Below are 25,562 nucleotides of genomic sequence, written 5' to 3'. Positions count from 1 at the left end.
GGCCACTAGCCACTAGCCACTAGACACTACCCAAAAACCCCTTAAGCACGACAGTGCTCTAATTAAGTACATATTAGCAACTACGAATTAATTTTATTACAAAAAAGGAATTACAAGATGGCGAACAACATTATTATTTATTGGACACAAAATCTATCTGTTTTAAAGTAATGTAACTATGTTTACAGGAGACATTTCTACCGAAAATCACCTGAGATGCGTACTCTGTACAACATGTACACCAAAGTTCTGGAGAAGGCCCGAGAGAAGCCGGAAGTGAAGCCTAAGGCAGAGCCCTACGTAGACGTCAGCTCCATTTCCCTCTAAATAGTTGTGCTTGCGTGCTTCATATCAATTCTTATATCAAACATAATCTGTGTCTATGAAGTTAGTATTGACAATTACATTTCTCGATGTTTAGAAGAAACTATGTGATTAATACATGACTATAAACTTTTTAAATTATTGGTGTTTAGATGTAAGAACATAATTCACTACTTTATTGTATTATGTCATCTCAACTTCAGAGATCGGCTCCTTTACTCATTTATTAATATTTTTATGTTCCTTCTTTCCACAATCTTCTACCGACTATTTTTAAGATGTGTCGGAATTTATGTTGGGATTGTACTCGTATGTATCTACTTATTGTTTGAACGTTTCCTATTATAGTTAAGTTGGCAGTTTGTTGATGCGACAAGAAATTTCAATGATATTTTAAGTTGCGCATAAAGTTGTCACATTAAGATTGGGGAGGGGGAGGGGGGGTAAAGCGGGTTGTCATCGCTATCTCCATCCCAGGAAGGGTCGGTACGAGACCTAACTAAGAGCTTATATATTTTATATATGTTTCTTTTAATTATTGAAGTATTTGTTTCATTTCATTTTAACAATAGTTCAACTGACAACTGCAAAATAGGATTTTAAAAACGTATAAAATGATGCGTTTTTAAAATCCTACCTAACATTTATTATTAATTTATCTTTATTATGTCTTTATCTTTATCATTAATAATTGATAAAAGCTCAGTAGAAATGGGATGTGACTTTTGATAAACTTTTTTAAATCCGACCATTACGTACTAATGTATTATTTACCTATGTACATACATAAGTTACAAAGCCACACTCTGTTGGCTCTATTTTTATTGGACATATGTTTCTAATAAACTTATTATATACTTTACCTAATGAGGTCTTTAAGCAACCTAGTGTAGTTTCTTTCGATACATTTACTATATGTACTGATTATTATTATTATTATACGTATCAATAAATGTGTCGGTACTATATCAGCCTTTGTAGGCTTTAGATGTAAGCAAATTATATCAAGTATTGGAAATACATCGACATCTTTAGAATTTGATGTCACCTAGTTATGTTGGGTATGCAAGGGACGGGGCTTGGCTCTGCACTATACTGTGGTATGAAAAAACATTTAAATTCGATGATTATATACGATTTGTAACGAATTTAGATTTATCGTGTAAGGCGGTGCAGAGCTTGAAAGGTAAGTATAATTAAAATTCCTTTTGACGTAGATCGTACGTATAAACATACCGTAATTTGGTTTTAAATGTGGACACTCATGTATTTAACGTAGCTGTGTGATGTAACGCAATGTGACCGTAGTCAAACAAAAGATTTTCCGATTCATTCGACGAATTCTACTATTGCAATATCTATGTATCAATAAACTATTTTATCTGAAATAAATGTGATTAGAAATGTGTGTGGTTGTTTATTTTATATGTCCTTTTTAAACATTTCTTTCAAACATACCCCTATTTTTATTTGGAAAGGATTTGTAGTGACTTATATTCTAAAGTCCGCCAGCAGTATAAGACGAGATGAGCAGTCGCCCAGGGCGACACGGGGGCTAGTTTTCGTAAGGGTTTCTAGTGCAGTTTAAGGGCGCCATAAAAAGTTCGCACAGGGCAAAGCGGCGCCTGCGCAAAGCGAAGAAGGCATAGGATGTCGCCTACAGCTTTATGCTCCTACGATATGTAGTCATCAAAATATTGAGACTAAAATTAAATACAGAAATAATGATTTACATAGGAATAGGAAATCACGATATAGAACTATTCTGTTCAAGGAAAAAACCACTAAAATCAGGACTCCGACATGCACGCTCATCTGACTACGCGGAATTACTTCCACTTCACGCCTGTCTTCTGTGTGGTCGTGGTATTGCACCGGGCGATCTGGCATCTGCTATAGATACCACTGCTAATAGTAAGTATGATATATAAAGTGGTAAAAACAGTGGCTTGCAATGCCATCTTCCGCAATTGTGTTTAATTTTCATACAGCGTTCTCTCATTATGCAATCGTAATTATTTACTCTTATTCTTTGTATTGGTTCTGTACGACATTATTGATTTGAAAAAACATTTTATTTTTTATTTTATCCATAAGTTACGTTAGGTTTGAACGAAACGATGCGGTATAAAATCATCAGACAGCCAGTTTCTTGTTACATTTCTTTGTACACACAGTAATATCCTTATTACGTGAGTAAATAAGTATGATAAAAACCAAAATCCATGTTTATTTTGTCATGAGGGAAATACTTCCGAAACTTACGAAATTTGAATTGGTTGAGTTAACAAATGGTATAACATTTTCGTTACAATAAACACAAGATGATTCATATTTTCAAATGTTATTACTAGACCCCCTACTTCTTTTCCGCGATAGAAATATCTCCCACTTTCGAAAACATCACTCTGATGTACTTTTAAATATCACTTTTTTCATGGAATAACATTAAAAACCACACAAAAAGCGTAAAATAAAGGCGCGAAGTAAACTGAAAAGCTATGTACGTATGTCACGATTACCCTGACTTGATATGTCATTTGTTTATTTCATAACATTGTCGGCTGCCAAAAGAATCTTGTAGGACTATATTGGCATAAACGTCACATCTCTAACTGACAGCTGTCAATGTCATTAGATGTATTGGATATTGCGCGCGATAATGGCGGGATCTCGAGTTCAGTGTTTAAATTAATATCGCTAGTTACAAATATATTAATTGTCCAAAAATAATATATTGTAAATCTGCAGTCTCCCTTCTGCGATCGCGCGTAGCAAAAATATGTATACAATACGCTTACCACCCTGCTTAGTGTTCGCACCATACCAGTCGCATGCCAGTCCAGTTATTGAGAGCTACTGTACTGGCTAAGTGTGAACCAGGCAAAAGAGATAAATCTAAAAATATTTGGGTGGAGACAGATTCGATCAATAAATCAAAAGGCCCACCATTGCGCAGGACAGGTGAAGCTGGGTAGAATATGCCGCATTGCGGATAAATCTGGTATTGATATCTGCAATAATAGACGTCTAGTGTATTAACGGAGAGTTCATTTTAAATAGACAACGATCTTGCGAAACCATGGCGCATGCTCAGGTCCTGCGGCGTTTATAGTCGCGCCCGCCCCATTGCAGAGCTTTCAACCGCGCAGAGGAGCGAGCTTGTGCCGCGCTGTTGGCTTGAGCTTTCCAGTTTTTTTGGCAATCGTTTGTTGCAAATCTTGGACTGCATGATGGAGAATTTCGACTCGGAGCATCCGGATGATTCAAAAGATGATATAAAAGGTAAGCGAAGACGCAAAAAACAACGTCGTTATCTTGGCCGCGTTTCGTTAAAGTGCCGTGGCAAGTGAGCCTGGAAGACAAAAAAGCAAAATGTCAAGTGTTCTAAAATTTATAATATTTATAGTGTGATCATGATTTATATGTGGTGTTGGTTTGTGCTTTCGAAGAACTGCTGTGACTGCGTTTATTTAATTATATTACTAGTGAGGTGATGATTGTGTTGTGTTGTGCCGTATGCAATTGTTGGTGTTTCTTATAAAGTGACGAATAATCTTTAGACAAAGTGCTAGTGCGTGAAGTGATTTTAATTTTTGTGATATAAATGTGACTAACACAGCTATTTAACATGTTGTTTTTTTAACCTTAGAAAGTTTTGTACATAGAATTAAATAAAAAAAAGCATGTTTTCTGTCCTATGAAAAATATATAAATATAGAAGTAATGATGATTATTTGTTTAATTACTGATAATTGAATATGTTTGTAAAGGAGCAAAAACACGGCGTCGCAAGTGTTTTTCTCGCGTTGGCGGCTTTAGGGCGTTGGCGGTCTTAGGGCGTTGGCGGCTGCGCAGTATACACCCTCCCCTCTCCCCCTTCCCCAAAACATCCCGCCACACCCCGCTACACCTAACATTGTGTTCTGCGCAGCGACGTGGGCGATGTTTCGAGCCGCCATGACACCCGAGGACCCGAGGTGGACTGAAACATCTCGCTCGCCGACACGAGTCAAACGATCCCTGCCACTGAGTGCAGTTCACTGTAACCTTACTTCAATGTATTTACTGATTACTATACAGGGTAATTCTTAACTGACGATATCAACGGTTTTGTGGAGTTAGAGGACGTCAATAGCTATCTTTTAAACGCAAAGTATGTTGCCCGATTTTCAATAGTTTTAAAGTAATTTAATTTTTTGCAATAAAATCGGAGAAACCAGATTTCCTACTTAAATTTGTCCGTATGTCCAAAGTAATGTGTTTACAGTGGTCTTTTTTATCTTTCACAAGAGTAATAATTAGGCTTTCGTGCCGTTATCCTTTTTTTAGAATAACTCACACCAGAACTATATAAAAAAAATGAAAATTTGCTTAAAAGAAAATTTCTTTCTTTAATTTTAAAAAGCTGTAACTATTTTTGACCGACTTCTCAAAAGAAGGAGGTACTCAATTCGTCTGTATGTTTTTTTTTATTTTTTTTATGTGTGTTACGGTATAACTCCGCCGCTAAACCGATTTTGATATTTCTTTTTTTTTCGAAAGATAGTGCTTATAGATGGGTTCCACTTTTAAGTTTGATTTTAGGAGTCAAAGACTACGATGTAGTTAAATAGTTTAGCTCAAAATCGCGCGAAGAAATTTGGGATCTTTTTGCTTTCTTTGCTTACGTAGCCTAAACTATAAGACTTACATAAATATGATATATGGAAGAATTGTAGCCCTTTAAATTTGCTAAATTAAAGTCCGCGATGGCATAAATCTATCTCTTAAGGTTGTCGCACAATAACCGTTTGTTTCGCGAAAATCGTCAAATAAATGCAATCTACTACATTTAAAACACTTTTAGTCTTATTTGGCATGAGTCCTTATAGAATAAGTAAAATGTTTAGTAAAAAAACAATACGTCGGTATTGTTTTTGTTGTTTGGAAGTAGGTTTAGTTTTTTTGTTAAAAGGTCTTGTAATATATGAAATGCTGCGCGTATAGTTTCAACTGTATTGTGTATCCAGTGCTTATATTTCCTTTTCTTTTTTCAAGTTTTTGCATAAAATTTCCTATGTCTACCCCTCAAAGTGTCGGCTGCGCTTGCGCTTGCGTTTGCGCCTGCGCTTGCACTTGCGCCTGCTGGAATATGGAGCATTGCATTACAATTAAAAGCGAACCTATTTTTACTTTTTATTTTTACTTTTTCATATAAATTTACAACAACTGATTTATGTCAGAACATAAATATTTGCCAAGCTGATATCTTGATTGATTGTAGTTGTTTTGAGTGAATATTGCAAAGCTTGTTGGACGCTTATTTTGATAAATTTGTCTAATAGTGTGATAAGCTTTATGAAGTGGCTGAGCGTACAATATTTGTTGTTCTTATTAGTATTCTGGCGGAACTGCGAAAAGACGTGTATAACTAAAGGAGCTTTGCTATATGATGTTAGCGAATCAATAACGTTAACGAATGTATAAACTGTTAAAATATCGTTACAAATGCGCATACGCAAGAAGGCTGAGCCACTCGCCCTGCGCCCTGCGCCATCTGCCTTGCGCCCTGCGCCATCTGCCCTGCGCCCTGCACCCTGCTTCGCCCCACTGCGCTCGCCCCTTGACCGCATTGCCATTCTTCAACAAGTTAAATAGCGACATTCCATACTATACTTCGCAAACAGTGGTAGGCTCTAGGTAGATATAATTATGCTGGGTTTGTGGAGTTTCTAGTTATTTTGTGTAAGCTAGCGGATTCATTAGTATTAGGTTTTCATGAATTTGTCGAACCAAAAACTTTCCAACTCTAACGAATGGTACAACGTAGCTGGGAAAACGGTTTAATGAGTTTTACTGTAGGTAATGTGCCGTTTGGTTAAGGCTTTGGAAGGAAATATAGATACCTTCCCACTTTTAGTTATTTTTTGAAGGGGCGCGAGGGTGAGAGCATCGTCTGATGATGGTGGGGACTGGCAAGGGGAGGGTGAAACGCGCATGTTCATATCGTCCAGCCACCGCCTTTTTAAACGCGCTACCAACCTAACTTTGACGTTACCTTAGTAGAAAACGACGCAACGAGTTAAATTATGTTATGCCATACTCCTTTTTATTTGTTTTTTTTTTTTAAACAGGTTACTTATAAGTAATATAACTATGACCCTTTTTTTCTAAAATTGACTTAAAAAAAACGAAACAAAGAAGGAACATTTTCAATAAAAATATAAAAGTACTATACTTAATCTAGTTATTGCATTTTTAAAGCAATCAGCGGAACTTTTACATTTTAAGAAATGATTAAACTAATGATATTTAGTAATCAGTTTCTGGGTTATTTTCATATTATTGGCATCCTTTTTTACTAAATAAATGTGATAATTCCAACGCTCTCCCGACAAACATGTCACATTTGATCATAACTTTTAGCTGGTTAAACACTTTTGTAGGACATGTAACACCAATGATCGATGCACTTGCGGACAGGGCTGTAGGCTGGGGGCTGGGGGACGTGCTGGCCTTGTGTTTTCTCGCACCATCTCTTCTCGGCTCTTTCAATGTGATCGGGGCGTCACAGTTGTTGAACATAATAAAAAGGCGTCCTTGTTTAACTTGTAATCAATAAATCGAACATGGCGGCGATTGGTGCGCATGTACAGACACTTCCAGGCCCGAAGTCGCTGATGGCGGCCATTTTGTGCCATTCGACGCGACGACGCCCTCTCACCACTCACCGTCACGCAGCCAATCTACTGCGCAATTCGTAACCTTTGTTTTTATGTTGCCTTTGCCTTTGCCTTTGTGTTAGTTATTATATACGCAACAAAAGTCAATGGACTGTAACAATAGCCGTGAGTTAGTCTCTAATGTTGGTCGCGTCACGTTTCCTTATTTAAAAAACACATCCTTACAAATAAACGCGGTATAAAGTTAAATCCAGGATTAAACCGAGTATAAGCAAAATTCGTACAAATAAACCAAGAATAACTTATACCTAGTATAATGTGGATGTTTTTGTTCATACGAGTACAAACGCTATTTCGACCTGCACCCTAGTTTAAGCTCGGTATAACATTTTAAACACCACTAATTGTGTTTGTGTTAGCGTATTTAAATTAACTTTTTAAAAGTGATTAGAAAAAGTAAATGACTCAAAGAAAAGTGAAAATATTTAAAAGGGAAAACAGTTTCGATTAAAACACCGGATTTCTAAAGTGGTGTAATGTTTCTAGACCAATTATTTGAAAGTTCTATTACCATTACCATGTGGCCAACAGTGGACGTAGATTTTCTCTGCAATTATAAATACTGATAGCTCTCAAGTACTGAAATCTTAATGCGGTAAGAGTCAGTATGACATAACCTGCAAATTCTAAGGTAACCCTATTCCTTTTAGTATAATTAATAAATTGTATATTTAGGTACATATATCTTTTAATTCCTGTTTTCAGATGCAAGACGATGCTGCAGACAATCATGGTCTGGCTTAGCAGCCTATCTACAGCATGCCATACTGTGGCAAGGGAGATCAGTGGCGTAGCGAGGGGGAGGCAAAGGGGGCATCTTGCCCCGGGCGCAGCTCTAAGGGGGCGCCAATGCCAATTGGTCCATGAAAAAAAAATATAATTGATTTCTGGATAATATATTAAATTGTGTGACAATACAAATGTAATAAATGATTCTTCGGAAATAAAACGGAACAGTACGACTCTAAATCACCGTATCTTATCGTCTTCTTGTCAATTCGAAGGCGGATTTGCCAGCAGGTTAAGGAGGATAGAGCCTTGGCGAATAATTTAAGGGGGGCGGCCAAATTCTTTAACAGGATTTAAAAAATAAGTAAAAACCTATTCCGCATTCGCTGCTTGCGCAGGCGCTATTTTAAAGTCGTTAAAACACGGCATTGGCGGCTGTCAAGCGACAAACGCTTTAAAAGAATCCTGTTATATTCACACAATATTCAAAATGCAACACTGTTCTGTATGAAAAAGCGCCCCGTTTTAAAGGGCGACCAAATAATCAAATACATTGAAATACAATTATTTGATTTAAACTAACAAAATTGAATAAAATGTGCCGCGAACCAACAATGCAGAGCCACCAGTGCAGCGGTAGAGGAGGGAATGGGAAAAGTCGCCCACAATCTCGCACTTCAAAGTGAAGAAGCTCCTTGAATGTTCTGTGATCTATTTCTTAGGATAGAAAAAATTAATAATACACACCTTTACCTTGCAATTTATAATAACTAAAATTGTTTTGAATTAATACAGTTTGTTTTTTATACACTAATTGGCAGAAAATGGTATTAAACGTCAAGTGGAGTTTATCACAACACGAGAGTGCAAATTAAATGAAAATCGGTTAAGCCCTATCTGAGATTAGCGCCTACAAACACACAGACAAAGTGACAAAACTTAAACTCCTTTGTGAATTAGCTTAAGTTATATATGTAAATTAATTTGCGAGTATATTTTAGAAGTAAAAATCATATGGTTTTCGAATAGAGGAAGGGGGAGGGGCTAAAAAGGAATTGTGCCCCGGGCGCGAGGTTGCGCGAGGAAAGCTCGCTACGCCATTGAGGGAGATTTTAGAGAAAATATCTATATAATTTTAGGCAGTATGTGATTCAAGTAATAAGGAACATTAGGAACCTTTTCCAGGTGATGACAATTTTAATGTCAGTGCAGCCCACTGTTATACACACATAGAGGAACACATCATGTGGAGCTGCAGTGACAGTGACAGAAGATAACTTTTAGTTTAATTTTTGTAGTTTCAATAAATGAAAAATAATTTTAACACAACATTAAGTTTTATTTAGTTGTTTCCTAAGAAATTCTTCTTATAATTTCAAGTTCACATTGACTCGGGCATGCATTGCAGCCATTGCCTTCATTCTAAATTCATGTTCATTTTGTGTCACTTAGCGTCCAAAACTCAGAATTTGTGCTAATTCACTAAAAAAAAATATTTTTTCCTGTTTAAATGTAACAAAGAAAATAATAAACTTAAAAAAACTACAACTTCATTTTTGCTTACAATTATACAATTTCTTGCTGAAAATGTTGGAGTTCATTGGGCATTAAGGTGGGTGGCTCCTTCATGTAATGCAGCAATTTGTCTGATTGGTGGACGGTGTGACCCGAGTAGTAGGTATCACTTATAATTGGAGATTCAACTGCTGAGTGTTATCTATCATCATCACCTAAGAAGACACTCTTCATTCATTGTCTATGTGTAGAAACATTAACAGTGGTAGAGCTCGCTTTAACATCTTTGCATGAATGGGCCAGCTCGCCCCCCCCCCCCCTGTAATACCACGATGGTGTAATACCAGTTAATGAAGCGCACTATTTTGTTTATTTAAAAAAAAATCCTATTCGTCTAAAGTTATATAAACAAACTTTCTATAACGTGAAACGCGACATTGACAAATACCATAGACTATAGTGCCACAAGGCTGTTGTGGCACCTTTTTGACATTGACAGGATGGTGCCTCTGAGCATTTTGGGTTACCAGCAAGGTAATATAATATATCCGCATTTAAGGGAAATTCTTTCCTATTGAAAACGAAATCGCAAATTAGGAAAAATTAGGAAATGCCCCAGACTTCGGTTTATTGGTTAGAAAGCTTTATAGTTAAATAATCTTTGTAGCACTCTCTTGAGACAGTAAGGGAAGTAACTTAACATAATAGAAATAGTCTTACTTAGCGCTCATCTACAGAATAATAGAAATTTTAATTATTGTTGTTTAAAATCAACGCACAGTACAACTAGGTGGTATGGTTTGAACTGTGCGTTTTAAAATTATCAGATAATTTTCTTAATACGTAAGTAAATATGAAATTTATGTCAAGAAGGCCATACTTCCAGGTGCACAAAACACGTTACGATAAAGGGTCGGTCACTGCAATTTGATATAGGAAATAAAACGACTTTCAGCAAAATATTTTTAAGTCAATTAGTATGTAATAATTTTTATTTAATTAGAAATCTAAAATTATGCGTCGCCTTGAGAGTTAGGGAATTTCTTGATTAACAAATGGTAACAAATTCTGATTGCAACAGACACAAGATGATTCACATTTTGAAATGTAATTACTTGACCACCCCTACTTCTTCTCAGCGATAAAAATATCTCCCACTTAAAAAAAAACTCCCTTGCACTACTTTTAAACACTTTCATCACTTTTTTTCATGGAATAACATTAAAACTACACAAAATGCGTAGAGTCACTATTACCCTGACATTAAATGTCACTTCTCATTTTATAAAATTTGCGGATTGCCAAAAGAATCTTGTAGGACAGTACAATTTTTTTGACAATTCTCCATGGTTTCTCTTTATTTGCGACGTTGCCGTTTCATGCAGTTTGACAAAAGGCAAGAATAGTTAAACCGTCGTTTTTCCCGGTTTATTTGTCGCGATTTATTCTTAGCCTTATACCTGGTTTAGTTATACTCAATATAAGAGAGATGGAATAGCGATGTTATAACTCATTTCTATTTGTAAGGCTTGTATTAAAGATTCTTAATCGCAAAAAATATATCTAAATAATTAAGTTAGGTAATAAGTAAGGTAATTAAGCCAAGGTATGCAGTGATATTTCTACGTAGGGGTTTCCACATTTTTACCATAACAATTGACAATTGAAAGTATAGTAACAATTAAGTAATGAATCTACATTGACTGACACCGACTTCAAAGTAAAAATAATTGTACAATATAGACATAACAGTTACAATAAGGTAGGTTTACTATTTTCAAGGAATTATTTCGTTACTTTTTAGTGTACTGTTTTTTTGAGAATATTTTGTTTTTAGTGTATTTTGTTTGGAAGTCGGTTTTGTTTTTTTATTAAAAAGTTTATTTATTTCTCGATTTTTAGTGAATCTAAACATCGCAGTATGATAATCGCTAGCTTTCAAACAAAGTATGAGTTATCTAAAAAATTAAGTAAAGAACTAATACATCGTTGCGACTATTCACTCATAATTCTGTCCAGTCTCGCGCCGCTGTTGCCCGTGAGTTTTAATATTATGATAACTTCTAGAATCTTTGTCAGAATTACATACTGTAAAAGGCAATTATGATCTACATTTAATACTCTATCGTGAAAACATATTTAATTGGATAAGGATTCATACCAAATAAGAATAAAAGCGTTTTAAATGAAGTCGATTGCATTTATTTGACTGTTTTCGCGAAACAAACGGTTATTGTGCGACAACCTTAAGAGATAGATATATGCTATCGCTTACTTTAATGTAGCTAATTAAAAGAGCTACAATTCTTTCATACATCATTTTTTATGTAGGTCTTATAGTTTAGGCTACGTAAGCCAAGAAAGAAAACTTTGATACAAGTTGGTATTTTTTTCTGCGACTCGTAATTTGCTAATTATGATATCTCCTAAACTATTGATCGGAATTACCCAGTTCCAAGGGCATTTATAATCTACATTAAATTCTCTTGATGATAGACACATTTATTTGGATAAGGATTCATACCGAACACGAGTAATAGCGTTGAAAGTTGGGTGTAAATTTCGAGCGATATTTTTATGAAAAAAGTGGTTATTGTGCGACAACCTTAATAGATAGATATATGCTATCGCGGAATTTTATTTAGCAAATTTAAATTCTTCCATATATCTGTTTTATGTGTGTCTTATAGTTTAGGCTACGTAAGCAAAGAAAGCAAAAATGACCCGAAATTTCGTCGCGCGATTTTGAGCTAAACTATTTAACTACGTCGTCGTCTTTGACTCCAAAGATCAAACAAAAAAAATGGGACCCACCTGCAAGCATTACCTTTCGGATAAAAAATGAATTATCAAAATCGGTCCACTAGCGGCGGAGTTATGCCGTAACACACATAAAAAAAATAAAAAAAAACATACAGACGAATTGAGTACCTCCTTCTTTTGGGAAGTCGGTCAAAAAACTAGAATTAAAATACATTTGACTAAATTATGAACAAATAAGTACCTACTTAGCTATCTCAGAGATAGTTTGTAGTTAACGAGTTACATAACGTCTACTTACACTTACAGCGACATAAGTATCGATATAAAACACCTGCATCGAGTTACTGTACTTAGGTATAGTTGTATACTACGTGTACGTACTAATACGTAAGGTGCACATGCCATAAACCTAAAGATAGCCAAAAGCGTGTTTGTGTGTCTCAGGCGGAAGCTGGGCCGGGCCGCCGCTGCCTTCATCGCCGCCGCTGCCTTCATCGCCACTGGCGGGACCATCGTTTCCGAGGCCGAAACCGGGAGAGCCGGTAGGCCACGGCGCTATCAAACGATTCCCTCCCGCAGAACCGAAGAAAAGGGAGTCGCCAAGGCCACAAAATCAGCAGCCCCCTCAGTGGCAGCCCCTCCAGTGGCAGCCTCCCCTATGGCAGCCCCTTCAGAGGCAGCGCCCCCAGTGGCATGTCCCCGTGGAGCAGCTCCCCCTGGGGCAGCGCCCCCAGTGGCATCACCCCGTGGAGCAGCCCCCCCTGGGGCAGCGCCCTCAGTGGCATCTCCCCGTGGAGCAGGTCCCCCTGGGGCAGCCCTCACACAGGCCACCCCCCCCGGTACACCTCTTCCAGGGGCAGCCCCCCCACCCTCAGAGGCTGCACCGCCAGGGGCAGCGCCCCCAGCGGCACCGCCCCGCGGGGCTGCTCCCACAGTGGCAGCGCCCCCAGGGGCAGCGCCTCCAGGGGCAGCGCCCCCAGGGACAGCGCCCCCAGGGACAGCGCCCCCAGGGGCAGCGCCCCCAGTGGCAGCGCGCCCAGGGGCAGCGGCCCCAGGGGCAGCTTCACCCCAGAAGGCAGCAGCTCCTCCAGATACCGGAATGCTGCCAGATGCCATTTCCCAATGAGTGGCCTCACTACGCAGAGTTGCCGCAAGGCAGTTTGATGGGAAGGAGGCAAGGCTATTTCTATTGTTATTATTCACTAACTAGTAGTTTTTTGTTAGGTCCTACATGCACCCTGCAATGCACGTTTCAAAGCTTGTCAAGGCACCGCACAAGTTAAACTTCTTACAAGCGTCCGTAAATCTAGTCTGCAAAAAAAATAGCTATATGAAATTCAAAATTAATTTTCACCCCTTTTTTAATCCTAATTTTAAAATTTAAACTTAATTACTTACTTTTTAATGCAATTTTCAAGAAATTACAATAAGGGATGAGATAATACAAGCTTCGGTCCTCCACTGAAGACCTTTGAGATCATAGACACCTGAAGATGTGTTCTTCCAGACCATAGTCTACATCTAAGCCAAATTTCATTCAGATCCGTTCAGCCGTTTAGGCTACAAACTTCAACAAACATCCATCCATCTAAACTTTCGCATTTATAATATAAGTAAGATATAAAATCAACAAAATACAGTAGCACAGTTACTATGAAGTATTTGATTAAGCTTGTTCACTAAGTTATGCTCGTATGTATTGCAGTGGCTCGATCCCTGAGATAGATCGTGTGCTGGAGAAGCTGTGGGCAACGATGAGATACGATGTTGGCAAAATTCACGTGATTCTTACTGCAAAGTAAGTTTTATCATCTTACTTTTATCTGTTTGATTTCCTACATGTGTAACATGATAACGGCTGTTGGTGGAGATGGTATGGAATGCAATGGAGCTCTCGGTCTATACGAGTATATAGGTAATGTTCCGAGCTCCGAAATTGGAGATGTGCTTACAGAGACTGAGGTGAAGACAATATATGATGCAATTAAATATTTAGCATGAATGTGTTATATTTTAGAAAGTATGACATCGAGCGGGAGGCAGACGCCTATGCTGAGACAGACTTGTTGAGGCTGCTGCCCAACTTCGTAAAGCTCGTCCGGAGCATAAAGGGAAATCTTAACTTAAAGTTAAACATCCCTGAGTACGAGGTAAGTATCTATGAAGCTTGACGTCGCCCAGTCGTTCGGTAGATTATCTGGAACAAACGCGGATTGGGAACAAAAGATAGAAGAAAAATTAAAAATCGTTTTTCGTATTTGTAATCGAAATAACTGTATTATTTTCCCGATTACATACAGACACTATAATTTTATTAATATGTAAGTAGCAATAGTTAGAAAAACAATATTTTTAAAACTAATCGATACATCAGGGCGGGAGTAATAAAAACGCATCATGATACTCCCAAGGATAGACAAAAAAAACATCATGATTTGACATTGAAATATGACATTAGAGACATTGTAAGTTCATTGTAGTATAGATATTATTATATTATATTATATAGGTAGTTAGTTGAAAAACTGTGTGTTGTGACGATGTTGTTTGTCATGTAAGGATGTCTCCGTGAAACGGCTAGAGTTCATCTCCGACGACACGGCGTACCTCGAGTTGATTGTCCAGTAAGAACCCCTCCTCGAGCGACAACGACGATGCATTCCACTTTATGTAAGTCGCTTCACGTTATAACTGCAGAAGGCGCCGCATGTTGGCTCGCGCAGAGCCTTCCGGAGGCACACTTGGACCGTGTACAGATTTTAAATCCAAAGTTTGATGATACTATTCATTTTAAAGGATCGATTGGGGATTCGAATCCAGTTTCCTCTAAGAAATACACACTTTTAGTTGGCCGTTGCGTCGCCTCGCCCTTTTAGTAACATATTCTGCACATCCGCTATCGACAGGCACAAATAATTCTACGTAATATGTACTTTTGCTTTAGAATATTAATAGTCAAATAAATATGTATGATCATTTTTAATTTCAGGAAAACAAACATCACGCTTGCAGCCGCGCGCTTCTTCTGCTTTGCTGTCGCCGAAATATTGGCCGTGAAACTCAAGTTCCCCAAATAAATAGACATACACTCAATGTATAACGCTTAATGAATGTTTGCTTTAAATGTACTCCATTACATAGTAAAATAAGTTAGACTTAAGAGTACGATTTATTATAAATTGATAGGCATTTGAATGCCATTTAAACAATTTTAACAATTAAATATGTCTCACTGTTCTTGAAATAGACATGTAAATGGAATTCGATGATGCGACACGAAAGTGTGTATGACCAGGTCCGGAGCTAGGCGTCGCGTCGTATTTAAAGATTACGAATCGAATATATCGTAACATGAGTTATAGAAGGCGTAAACGCGGGTGGTGATATTTACGAGTATATTGTATTCGTACTTTAATGTTAAAGTTGTTTACGGTTTAGATAAGCTGGTCTACTGAATGCGGACCTGTTCAACGAGATTAAACTACATGGTAGAGAGTAGAGACTTTATTGTTAATGATGACTATATGAAATTTCTAGATGTAACGTCACTATGATGTATTATATGAAATTATTTATGTAACATAAAGATTTCTTAAACAAGGTGATAAGTACAATAACCCATGTATGCCAAATGCGGCTAAATAACTTAGTTTGAATAACTATGTTACTAATTAATTGACTACAAATCGTCAATTAAACAAATCAAGTATTGTATTGCAATGGCTTGGAGGTTCTCTTTATGTACATAGTATATTATGAGAGTAATTTGGAAATTAGAATCTGGCGATTGAACTAAGTTTTCAGTTCGAAACTGTAAAGAAAAAAGAAATAAAACAAGCCTTCATTAGTTATTAAAGATACAAAATGAACGATGTATTTAAAGAGAAGCTGTTAAAAGCCACTCGACTTTATTTGCGCAGATTCTGCCGTCTTTGTTTCGTTATGATATTTCGCGCTCCGCTTTATTTAGGTCCGCTTTAACGGCAACGTATTTTGTGATTGACTACCTTTTGCTCAAATCTTCGTCCTCGTGCAATTTAAAAGTAACTATTCAGATTTGAAACGTATTTTACTCAGTGATAATTGAACTTACTAACGACAAAAGGTTTTGGAAATAGATATAGTAATTTTTGAGTTTATTAGTTATACAAAATTACATATATTAAAAAAAAATCTTTATAAAATTATTCTTTATTGTATGATCATAATGTTGTATTGTTATATATCTTGTATAAAAGATTAGATATATACTTTTTGATGTTTATACATGTTTTAACTTTGATGTGATAAACATTCGGTATGAAGTGCGTTAACGCACGCATACGCTGACTGGTGGAAGCGACGCAGGTCGTGTCGTGCTCCTCTGCTGTTGCGTCCTCTGCAGCCACCCGTTACCGAGCACTTAGTGCGCTCACTTACAACGACCCCCAAATTATATTTACTACAAACTATTTCAATATTCCTATCTTTGAGGCTATAAATATCTTAAAATGTTATACATGTTTTGTAACGAGTTATATATTCGATGCGTATTAATTTATTGTACCTACAGATATCTTCTCTACTTTCTAAACAACATAGTTGTGTACAAGCTTTAATAATTTATTTAATGCATTTATTATATTTATTTATTAATAAAGTTTGCTCAATTTAAGTTATCATAACTGTTTGCGAACTATAAAACATTAGGAATACGATTCAAAATTCGTTATAATATGAAGATATCTGTGCAACATCTCGCATGTGTTGCATTTTAATTAACATATGTTACTGTAAAACTCCGAACGTCAATAAATTCTAACATTTACCAACTATTTCTGGAGAAATTCTGAAAAAATGAATACAGCTTTTACTGTTTCGCACAATTTCCTTCAAGAATATTTCGCACAATTGATCACAAATAGTTGGTAAATCTTGGTTTTTAAAGTAGTTTAGTTTTGACAATACATGCGTGCTATAGTAATCAAGTATATGAAAGTCTATTGATAGAGTGTACTCCATTGAGGTGTTTGACGGCTACCACGGCTACGATTGTCGTAGTAACACCCACTGTCGCACCTGAACTCTGTCAAGTGGTGACTTGCTGTGTTCACATCGACTTGTGAGTGGATCAGTACAATGTAACTATTAGTGGACTATATTACTCGTAGTAGTTTATTATATTGTAATAAGTATGATGTATCTCCTTTGGCCGAGGGCAATCCGGTATTGTAACTTCGCTGCCCTTAGGGTAACATTTTCCATTAGGCAGTAGACAACTACAAAGTGTAACAAGTAATCATAAGTAAATGTGGCCAAACGAGTTTATAATAGGAGCTGATTGAAAAAACGTATGCTAGAAAGATATATGATATGGAAGGACTGATTTGGAAACATTCATTTATGTCATTGTAAAGTTATCTCAAGTTAAATTACTCGTAGCTTTAAATCTAACGTACGGGGGATGTTATCCTCGTCTTCATTCGTTTGTACTATTGTACGTGACTGTTTGGAATTAAGAGTAGGCAGGTTTAACGACATGGTATATCAAAATTCCGAATTAAGGTTTTGAATTTTAACTGAATGTTAAAATTTTGGTCCAGGATTAGTTAGGTCTGGTAAATTGAAGGGTATTTTCGAACGTTATTTTAGAGAAGTGACAACATCTGGAATGGTAATGGCATAATCTAGTATTTTATGTGATCTTGTTCGTAGCGATTTGTCTGTCTGTGTATTCGATGTGCTGCTCTATTTACTTCAATAAATTATTGTCAAAAAATACTCTTTTATTTCATCGTCAACCTGAGCTATTTTGAAACCACTTCACTTATAAATATGAGTAGAATTTACTTTACAATTCATGCAAGATAACACGAAATGTGGACGAAAGAGTATTACGGAGCCTATTTTTTTAACAATATATTTACGTATGTATTACACTTGAGGAGTGAGCAAATTGGTGATCTAAATCAACAAGCCAATAGCAGCAAAGAAGTAAAGTTGCCATGGTTACATAAATACTCAGCCAACAGCAAGGGCTTTCATTATCATTTAAGCATTTCAAGTTTTACGTGAACAGCTAGTTATAGTTTGTCTAAATAAGATAGGTTAGTTTGATGCATGACGCATATGAAGTATTGAATTACATTTTTATGAAGGATTGAAAATGCCGTACTTAATAGACAGGTATAGAAATGTCTATGTCATTGATGTCAGAAGCAAAATACTGAGTCCGAGAAAATAACAGAGAAGCTGTCATTCTCAGTTTTCGACATTATTGTATAAGATATTCACAATTTCTACGAGGAAGTGAATTAAACGATCATATTTAGAAGGGGCGCACACCTTTGATAGACACAACTATTCTGCGATTGTTGATTGTCGATTGTTTCACAGCCAATTCAACTGTTTAGTTGCACAACTAACATTCGAGTAGTGTGCGCACCTCCTTACAAGCTCATGGGAATCAAAGCGAGACTAAACAGTTGTGCGATAGTTTAGTTTCACAAGATGACAAAACAATCCAGTACCCAGCGGGTAATTTACAAAAAATATTAAATCAGCTCGATCGACTGAGGCATCTTTCATTAGACGTTGCTAATAAGGCTCAATACGAAATTTCGTTATTTCAAAAGTTGCTTGAGGAAATTTTAATATATCCCCGTCTTTGATAGATTCAAGCGTCAAACTTGAAATTAAGATAAAATGCATTTTATAAATAATTGCTGTGTACACACCGATGGCAACAACAAATACAGCGAGGAATGACGACAGTATAAGAATAATTTATGCAGATGGCGGCGGCCACGCCGGCGCCGGGGCCGAGGACACCTACGCAAGAAATCATATTATAAACCCGTTGGGAATTTTCCCCTCGTCGATTTACTAAAAACGGTAAACAAATCGCACCGTGCCAAATATTACAGTCTCCGCTTCAAATCAATATTATTATTTGTTATTTTAAATGAGTTATAATTTACCACAAATAATCTTTCCTCGGAATATACTAAAGACAACATACATTAATATCTGGCTTAGGAATAAAATGTTGTGTGGTTTTATTCAAAACAAAGAGATGGCTAAAAATAAAGAGAACGTTCTAGAATGTTCCGGACAAAGGTGACCTCAGCGCGCAGTCGCAGACTCGCAGATCGAAATAGGGCAATGGAATGGGGTAATTTAGAGGACGAGCCTGCGCAAAGGAGATGTAAGGACGCGAGCCGCCGCCCGGGATCGACGCCATTTCTTCTGCGGACCTTCTCCAGAGCGCACGTATTGCACTGTCACTTGTGGTATTGGTGCTTGGTGGTATCTGCTTTGGTGGTGCCCATCGGATCTTTTGCGGCCTGTTGGCCTCCTGGAATCTACAGGTAAGTGAATCTTATTATTTAGTTTGATTTTTTGTTTCTTACCATTTCATATCCTTATCATTCAGTTCTTTCAAATAGGCTAGTAAATCGTTTTTTATTGTTGAATTCTAATGTTATTTAAATATTACTTTACGTTTTTTGATATTCTTTTGTCGTGCATAGAATTTCGTAAAGTCCTAAATCATTGTTCTTAAAATGTATAACAAATCGCGTTCGTTAAATATGGAGAGGCCACACCCTGAAAGTCCGGGCGGCAAAGGGGCTGAGAGGGCGCGGGGGTATGGTTATCGATTGAATGAGGGTGCAGCGACGTGGCGGGGGTTGCGCGATGGCTGCGCCGGGCCTGCGCGGGGGCGGGGCGGGGGCGAGGGCGGTATCTCGCCCGGGCACAGCTAGGGAAGGCAAACAGAGCCTGCGCGAAGTGCGTCACAGCGGTGAAGTGAAGACGCCATTTTATAATTATAATTATTTACTTTAAACAATTTGTGCTGCTGATAAAGAAGTACCTACTCAGTTACTAAGGTAATAAGACCGCTGGCAATATTCGCTACATCGTCACCATCATTAATAGCCTTAGACCGTCAACTATTCGGTACACAAATATTAAATAACTTGTAGTTTTGGAGGGTTTTGTGATATTATTTGCTTTTACTTATCATTTATTCGACACGCGATATCAGAACGCTAAATTGTGAATTAAATAGTCTGTCCCGGGGCTCGGCCATCTTGGATTCGGCGCAGGGGTGGGGTCGTGTAACTAGATCGATCGTGCCCGGCCGGGCTCGTGGTCGGGCGCGCATGCGCACATACAAAGCTATAGACAAAATGTACTGCTTCATGCATTTGCGTATCTACCAATACTGATGCGGCCTATGTCTGCGCTTGCGATTCTCGGAGAAGAAATTATTTATTTTGGAGAAAAGTAATTATTTTGGAATTTCAAAAAGCAATAGGCTGTAAGAAAAGCCAAGCAATAATTATCAAACGTGGAAACGACACAACAAACACAAATCTTCCGACTACCTACCGACTGCTTCGTTGTTCGCATTTGTCGTGAAGAAGTTAAGACCCGTATCCAGCTGAATGAGAAGTTTCCTTGTCTTTTTGGCTTAGGCCATTAAGGATAAAATATTAAAGTAAACTTTCGTTTGTCCTGAATCCAACGGTTTTAAATCGGACTTCAAATGTAACCAGATGCGTCTAAAATCCAGATCTGCCAGAACGAGGTGTCTTTCAAACCTGCATAGGATCCAGATCAATCTAGAACATAGATAAACCAGGATCCCAGATCTAGTCCGAACTCAGCTTTTTCTAGAACGATACATTCCCAGATTTAACACCCGGATCTGGAAAGAACTAAGATAACAGGCGATGTTCCGGACTTGTTGATTCCAGGATGATATGTGACCCCGTTCCAGGTCTACTCAAAATGGATAGGGCATTACAACCAGACATGCCAGTGAAGCAGAACTACACAGTACCGAGATGTGTTCTCACAATAATTCTGTGCTATCTAAAACTCACACTTGCTTAAAGCAAATTGTAACCTGAAATTAGATCGGTCTAGATTTGAGATGCGCCCTTTTTGGTTAATAAAGATCATATTCATTTAATTTTTTTTAAATATTCATTTTCCATAAAGATCAGTGGACCAAATCTACGATACGATAATTTGTTTCAGCCGCAAGATGGCCGCTAAAGATAAGTTGATGGAGTGTAGAGGCACGTTGAAAAAGTTCTTTAATAATGACATCTTCGGTGCCGTAACAACGACCAAAGTCTGGTGAGATATACAGTTTCACTCGTTATTATCTACCTAAGCACAGGATTGCTAAGAATTTTAATTTTAAAAATTAAAGATCTAAATTATGTTTACTGTAGTTGTCGAAAGATTTACAAAAAAAATATTTTGAACTGCTTTCTTTTAACTAAAACAAACTGGTAAGAGTGTGTGCTTGTGACAGGCGAGAATCTCAGCACTACCACCGATTGGGAATGACGATATCGCCATCGCCGCAGCTGACCCCGTTGCTGCACGTCCGCGACGAGGAGACCATGTACTTCTTGTATGCGCTCAGGCGCACCATCGCTATCTACAAGCACAACACCACCTTCGTCAAGGAGGCTAAAGAGTTGTTCAGATATGTGTGTAACGTAAGTATCTTTTATGTTGTACTATATGCGTTTTATTATACATGTAACAATCTCATTTACTTACAAATGGTGTATACATGCAATTTGCAGCAGGACCGGTCGCTGCCGCTGATGTCCGACGCGGCAGCGAACCGGGAGTTGAACAACGCATAATGCGAGCTTAAGCAGGCCGCGAGGTACCTGCTTTCAGTCAAAGATTTTGCCGGCTTCTTACATGCCGCCATTAAAGTAAATAATTGTTACGACGCTTATAAGTAAGTATTGCCTTAGTACTATGTGGAAACAGGCTTTTAATTAATTATTTGCTTCAAAGATGATAAAACTATTCAAACTTAATATCTGACATGGAAAATGTTTGTGTATTTACAGGAAATGCTATAAAATAATGCACCAAAAAACGTGGAATAACCGAGCGTGTCAACAACGCTACATCGACAGGATGTCTATGAACTTAATCATTTTCCAAAAGCTGACCAACATGATGCCGCTGTGTATGCAGAATTTCATTGATACCTTGAGCTTCAATGAAGCCAACGTAAGCCTTTGTGATTCATATTACTTTATTTTAAAAACTTTTTGCCCATCTGGAAATATGGGTCTCAAACTTAAGTCAGTTAATACAAGAAAGCTTATAGTAGCAGAAGTTTGTTTGCCAAATCTTTTCTTCTATGTTTATGCTTTTTTATAGATGAAGTGTTGAAGATGATAATTCTATTTTCCAGGGCATACCTCCCGAAGACTGCATAATGCTGGGCATGCCGCGGCTGCGCGAGATCCGGGAGCGCGCCCTCATGGCGGCCGGCACGTACCGCAACGCTCGCGACCAGCCGCAGGCCATCAACGACCTGCCGCGCTATTGCTACTGGGAGATCATGTGGGCCAACGCGTATGTACAACAGCCTACTTATCATTCTTACAAACCCTGTCAGCCTGCTATATACCAAGTCTGGTTCTACATCATGTTCTGTATCTATTGAACCCCTTAACAGAATATGTTCTACCAAATATCACCGGGGTCCTTTGAGATACGTAGTAATATACATGAATTTAACATACAAGTGTATATCAACCATCGAAAATATATTTCTGCCGTAAAATAGATATTTGGAGAAAGAAAGAAATGATAAAATGTTTGTATAAATACGACAGGTCAGCGCAGCAGTTCCTCGCCACCATGTCAGCTCCGAGGTCACGTCCGCTGCTGCCCTCTACGTACATCCGGAACGTGCCCTACTACGAGATACAAAAGTGTCAGCTGATGGTCACCAAGATCGAGCTGTTCAGCTTGTGGCTCATCGTCTGCTCCCTGTCCAGGGAGACCCAATCCCTCAAGTTTCTACTCCGGGTAAGATATGTTTGTTGCCTTACCAATTGAGCCACTCAATGTGTCAAGTATGGAATTAATATCAATTATGTAGTACATATATATTTAAGTAAATAGACTTTTTGTAAAGTTACTAAACATCGTTACTTTCATTGATTACAGTTGATAAGAGAAGAAATGTCTAAGATCAGAAATGAGACAAAAGTAAGGCGCCGCAGACATGAGGAAAATGGTCTCTCCACACTGTGCTTGCTGAAAGGGCACTGCTTCGCCTCTCTCAACTTGCCGGAGGAAGCTATCAAATGCTTCAAGAGGGTGGCCGGGTAAAGTATTCTAAGCTGTATTTTACATAGAAAACGATTATGAAACGTCGTCACTCTTCTTGTCTTGATAGCAGTCTGTGGTGGCCACCCTGGCTCTTAAATAAAACATAAGACAACTTTATTCTATTCACGGGTACGACCTTTTGGGCAGTGAAGAGTTGCGAAATCATAAAAATCATTTTCAGGGCAATATGAGCCCGAAAATCAACAATAACAAACTGCACTTGTTTTGAATCTTGCTGAAAATATTTCTAACTAGTCATTAAGTTCCGTTATTTATGAAATAGTTTCATTTCAGTCTCAAAACCAAGCGAAGCATGGACAAATACTTGATTTCGTACGCCATGATCGAGTCTGCTATGTGTCATTACAACATCGGCATGGTGGACGTCAGCCATCACTTGTTGAATGTTGCAAGGTGAGTTTGAAGATATTCACAGACATAGGCCATAGCATTACATACTTTCTAAGTAAACATACGTAATTAGATGTCTAAGAGTAGTTTAGGGCCACTTCTATTCCAAATGATTGTGATATAGTCTGAATATTTATTTGTTTAATTAATTCTTTAGTAAATGATTGAATGTCTTTGTTTCCAGGACGACGTACAGCAACGGGACCCCTGAGTTCCGCGCCCTCGGCCACGCCTACAGCAAGGCGATGGTCGTACGCCTAAACGAATCGGAATAAAAATGAAATCAAACAAGATTTCTCATCGGATTTGACGAATCGATACTTTCTTAAAAGGTGTTTATCTGATATCTTTTAAGATAGTTACGATATTATATCATACGTATGTAAAATACGTATAAACAAGGAAGTGACTTATCTAACGCATTATTTTATAGCATTCAAAGACTCGAGTGAAAAGGACACATTTGTAGTTATAAGTACGTGTCTATTGTGCTAAAAAACAAAAAAAACTATAAAATCGAAAAATACAAAAAAAGTATAAAATCAAAAAATACAAAAAAACGTATAAAATCGAAAATACAAAAAAAAGTAGTATAGTATAGGTAAGGTACAGGTCTGCAACAAATATATTTGAATGTATAAATATTCAGATATGTTTATTGCAAACTTTACATCCATAGATTAAAATAGATTATCAAAAAAACGAAAAAAACACAAAAAAAATTATGTTTGTATTATTTTTTTGCGCACTTAGTTAATAGGAGATAGGCACAAAACTTGAAAGATTTTAAACAAGTAATGGCAAACAAGGTTCCAAGATGACAACTATATGAAATTGACTTAAACATAAGTACTTAGATGTAAGTCGCTTGTCCGCTTGTTGTATTGTATTGTATTGTAAGAAATATTACATTAAGATCATTATAGCCATTAATGTTATATTATATATTATTATATGAAATATAATATTTAAGGTTATCCCAAATGTATGACGTGCTATCACAGCAAACTTAAGCACGAGCGTATTACACCAGCGCGAAATTAAAAAAAAATTAAAAAATGTATCCTAAGTTTCTTCAGCACACATCAGCGAACTTCACAGTGAAATATATTTCAAAAAATGTATTTTTCAATGTCCGGAATGTATATTTCATGGTATATTTGCTGTAATTTCAAAAAAAAGTATTATACCTCCCTCGAAGGTGGATCGAAACAAATTTAAAACGTCACCTAAGGTCAGCGGCCAGCGGCCTTTCATAATATACAAGACGGATGTGTGTTTCCGCGGCACCACCAACAGTAACAAAATATGTTTTTCTATTCTGATTCACATTTACGTCACATTTTGTAGGTACGAGTAAACAAAAACAGTGTTCTCGTAAATGACACCGTAATTACAATAATATGTATATGAAGCTCGCTGGTATCTGCAAATGTTATTAAACTTTATTACATTATTTTTTTTGTTATATGTAACATGTTTTTTTTCTTATAGGTTACGTAACATTTTATATATTTGTCAAATATATTTTTATTACATTAAGTTAGAAAAAAAATGTTTACACGTATTTAAATTTATTAATCTTTAATTCATAGATTATAATTAATATTATTTTACGATTATAATTTAGGAATTGTTTTTTTTACCGAAATTAGAAGAGGACTAGCCTCTTCCCCTTCCCACCATTTGCTTAGAAGGCAACGTTGGGAAGGTGAGGTGGATTTGTCGGAGAACAGGAGGGACAAATAGGGAAGGAAACGTCCTCATTCGGTACGTCCCTTTCCTTGTCCGTAAAAGGTAGGCTTCACGTCTGGAACTTGTTTCACTTGTCACAGATGTGTATGGGCGGCGGTCACTTCGCTATCTCAGCAAATTCAGGTGACCGCTTGCTCATATGCCGCCTTAAAATAAATTAATAGATTTATGTGCAAGGGCGGATCC

At 37.3% G+C, this 25,562-nt stretch overlaps 2 protein-coding genes across 3 annotated transcripts; both read left to right on the top strand.

Moving 5' to 3' along the window:
• The first annotated feature begins 2,997 nt into the window (after positions 1-2,997).
• Positions 2,998-17,796, top strand: LOC106110592 (AP2-associated protein kinase 1-like). Of its 2 annotated transcripts, XM_013292477.1 has the most exons (7): positions 2,998-3,288; positions 3,388-3,609; positions 12,501-13,230; positions 13,762-13,854; positions 14,074-14,206; positions 14,616-14,726; positions 15,046-17,796. In XM_013292477.1, the coding sequence occupies exons 1-6, from the start codon at positions 3,159-3,161 to the stop codon at positions 14,682-14,684; spliced, it is 1,377 nt and encodes a 458-aa protein (XP_013147931.1). In that variant the 5' UTR covers positions 2,998-3,158; the 3' UTR covers positions 14,685-14,726; positions 15,046-17,796. The 2 variants fall into 2 exon arrangements, with proteins under 2 accessions (XP_013147931.1, XP_013147937.1); XM_013292483.1 differs by lacking the exon at positions 15,046-17,796 and having other exon boundaries at positions 14,616-14,727.
• A 1,495-nt stretch (positions 17,797-19,291) lies between these two features.
• Positions 19,292-25,101, top strand: LOC106110529. The gene is made up of 10 exons (XM_013292388.1): positions 19,292-19,405; positions 21,087-21,188; positions 21,370-21,559; positions 21,650-21,813; positions 21,929-22,094; positions 22,282-22,445; positions 22,709-22,904; positions 23,046-23,206; positions 23,505-23,624; positions 23,806-25,101. Exons 5-10 carry the CDS (start codon positions 21,945-21,947, stop codon positions 23,894-23,896), a joined length of 882 nt encoding a protein of 293 aa, XP_013147842.1. The 5' UTR covers positions 19,292-19,405; positions 21,087-21,188; positions 21,370-21,559; positions 21,650-21,813; positions 21,929-21,944; the 3' UTR covers positions 23,897-25,101.
• The last annotated feature ends 461 nt before the right edge of the window (positions 25,102-25,562 follow it).

Source organism: Papilio polytes, unplaced genomic scaffold (genome assembly GCF_000836215.1).
Source record: "Papilio polytes unplaced genomic scaffold, Ppol_1.0 DF824437.1, whole genome shotgun sequence".
NCBI classification, from domain to species: domain Eukaryota; kingdom Metazoa; phylum Arthropoda; class Insecta; order Lepidoptera; family Papilionidae; genus Papilio; species Papilio polytes.
Note: the sequence above shows the minus strand (reverse complement) of the source record. Positions and strands in the feature narration are given on the sequence as shown.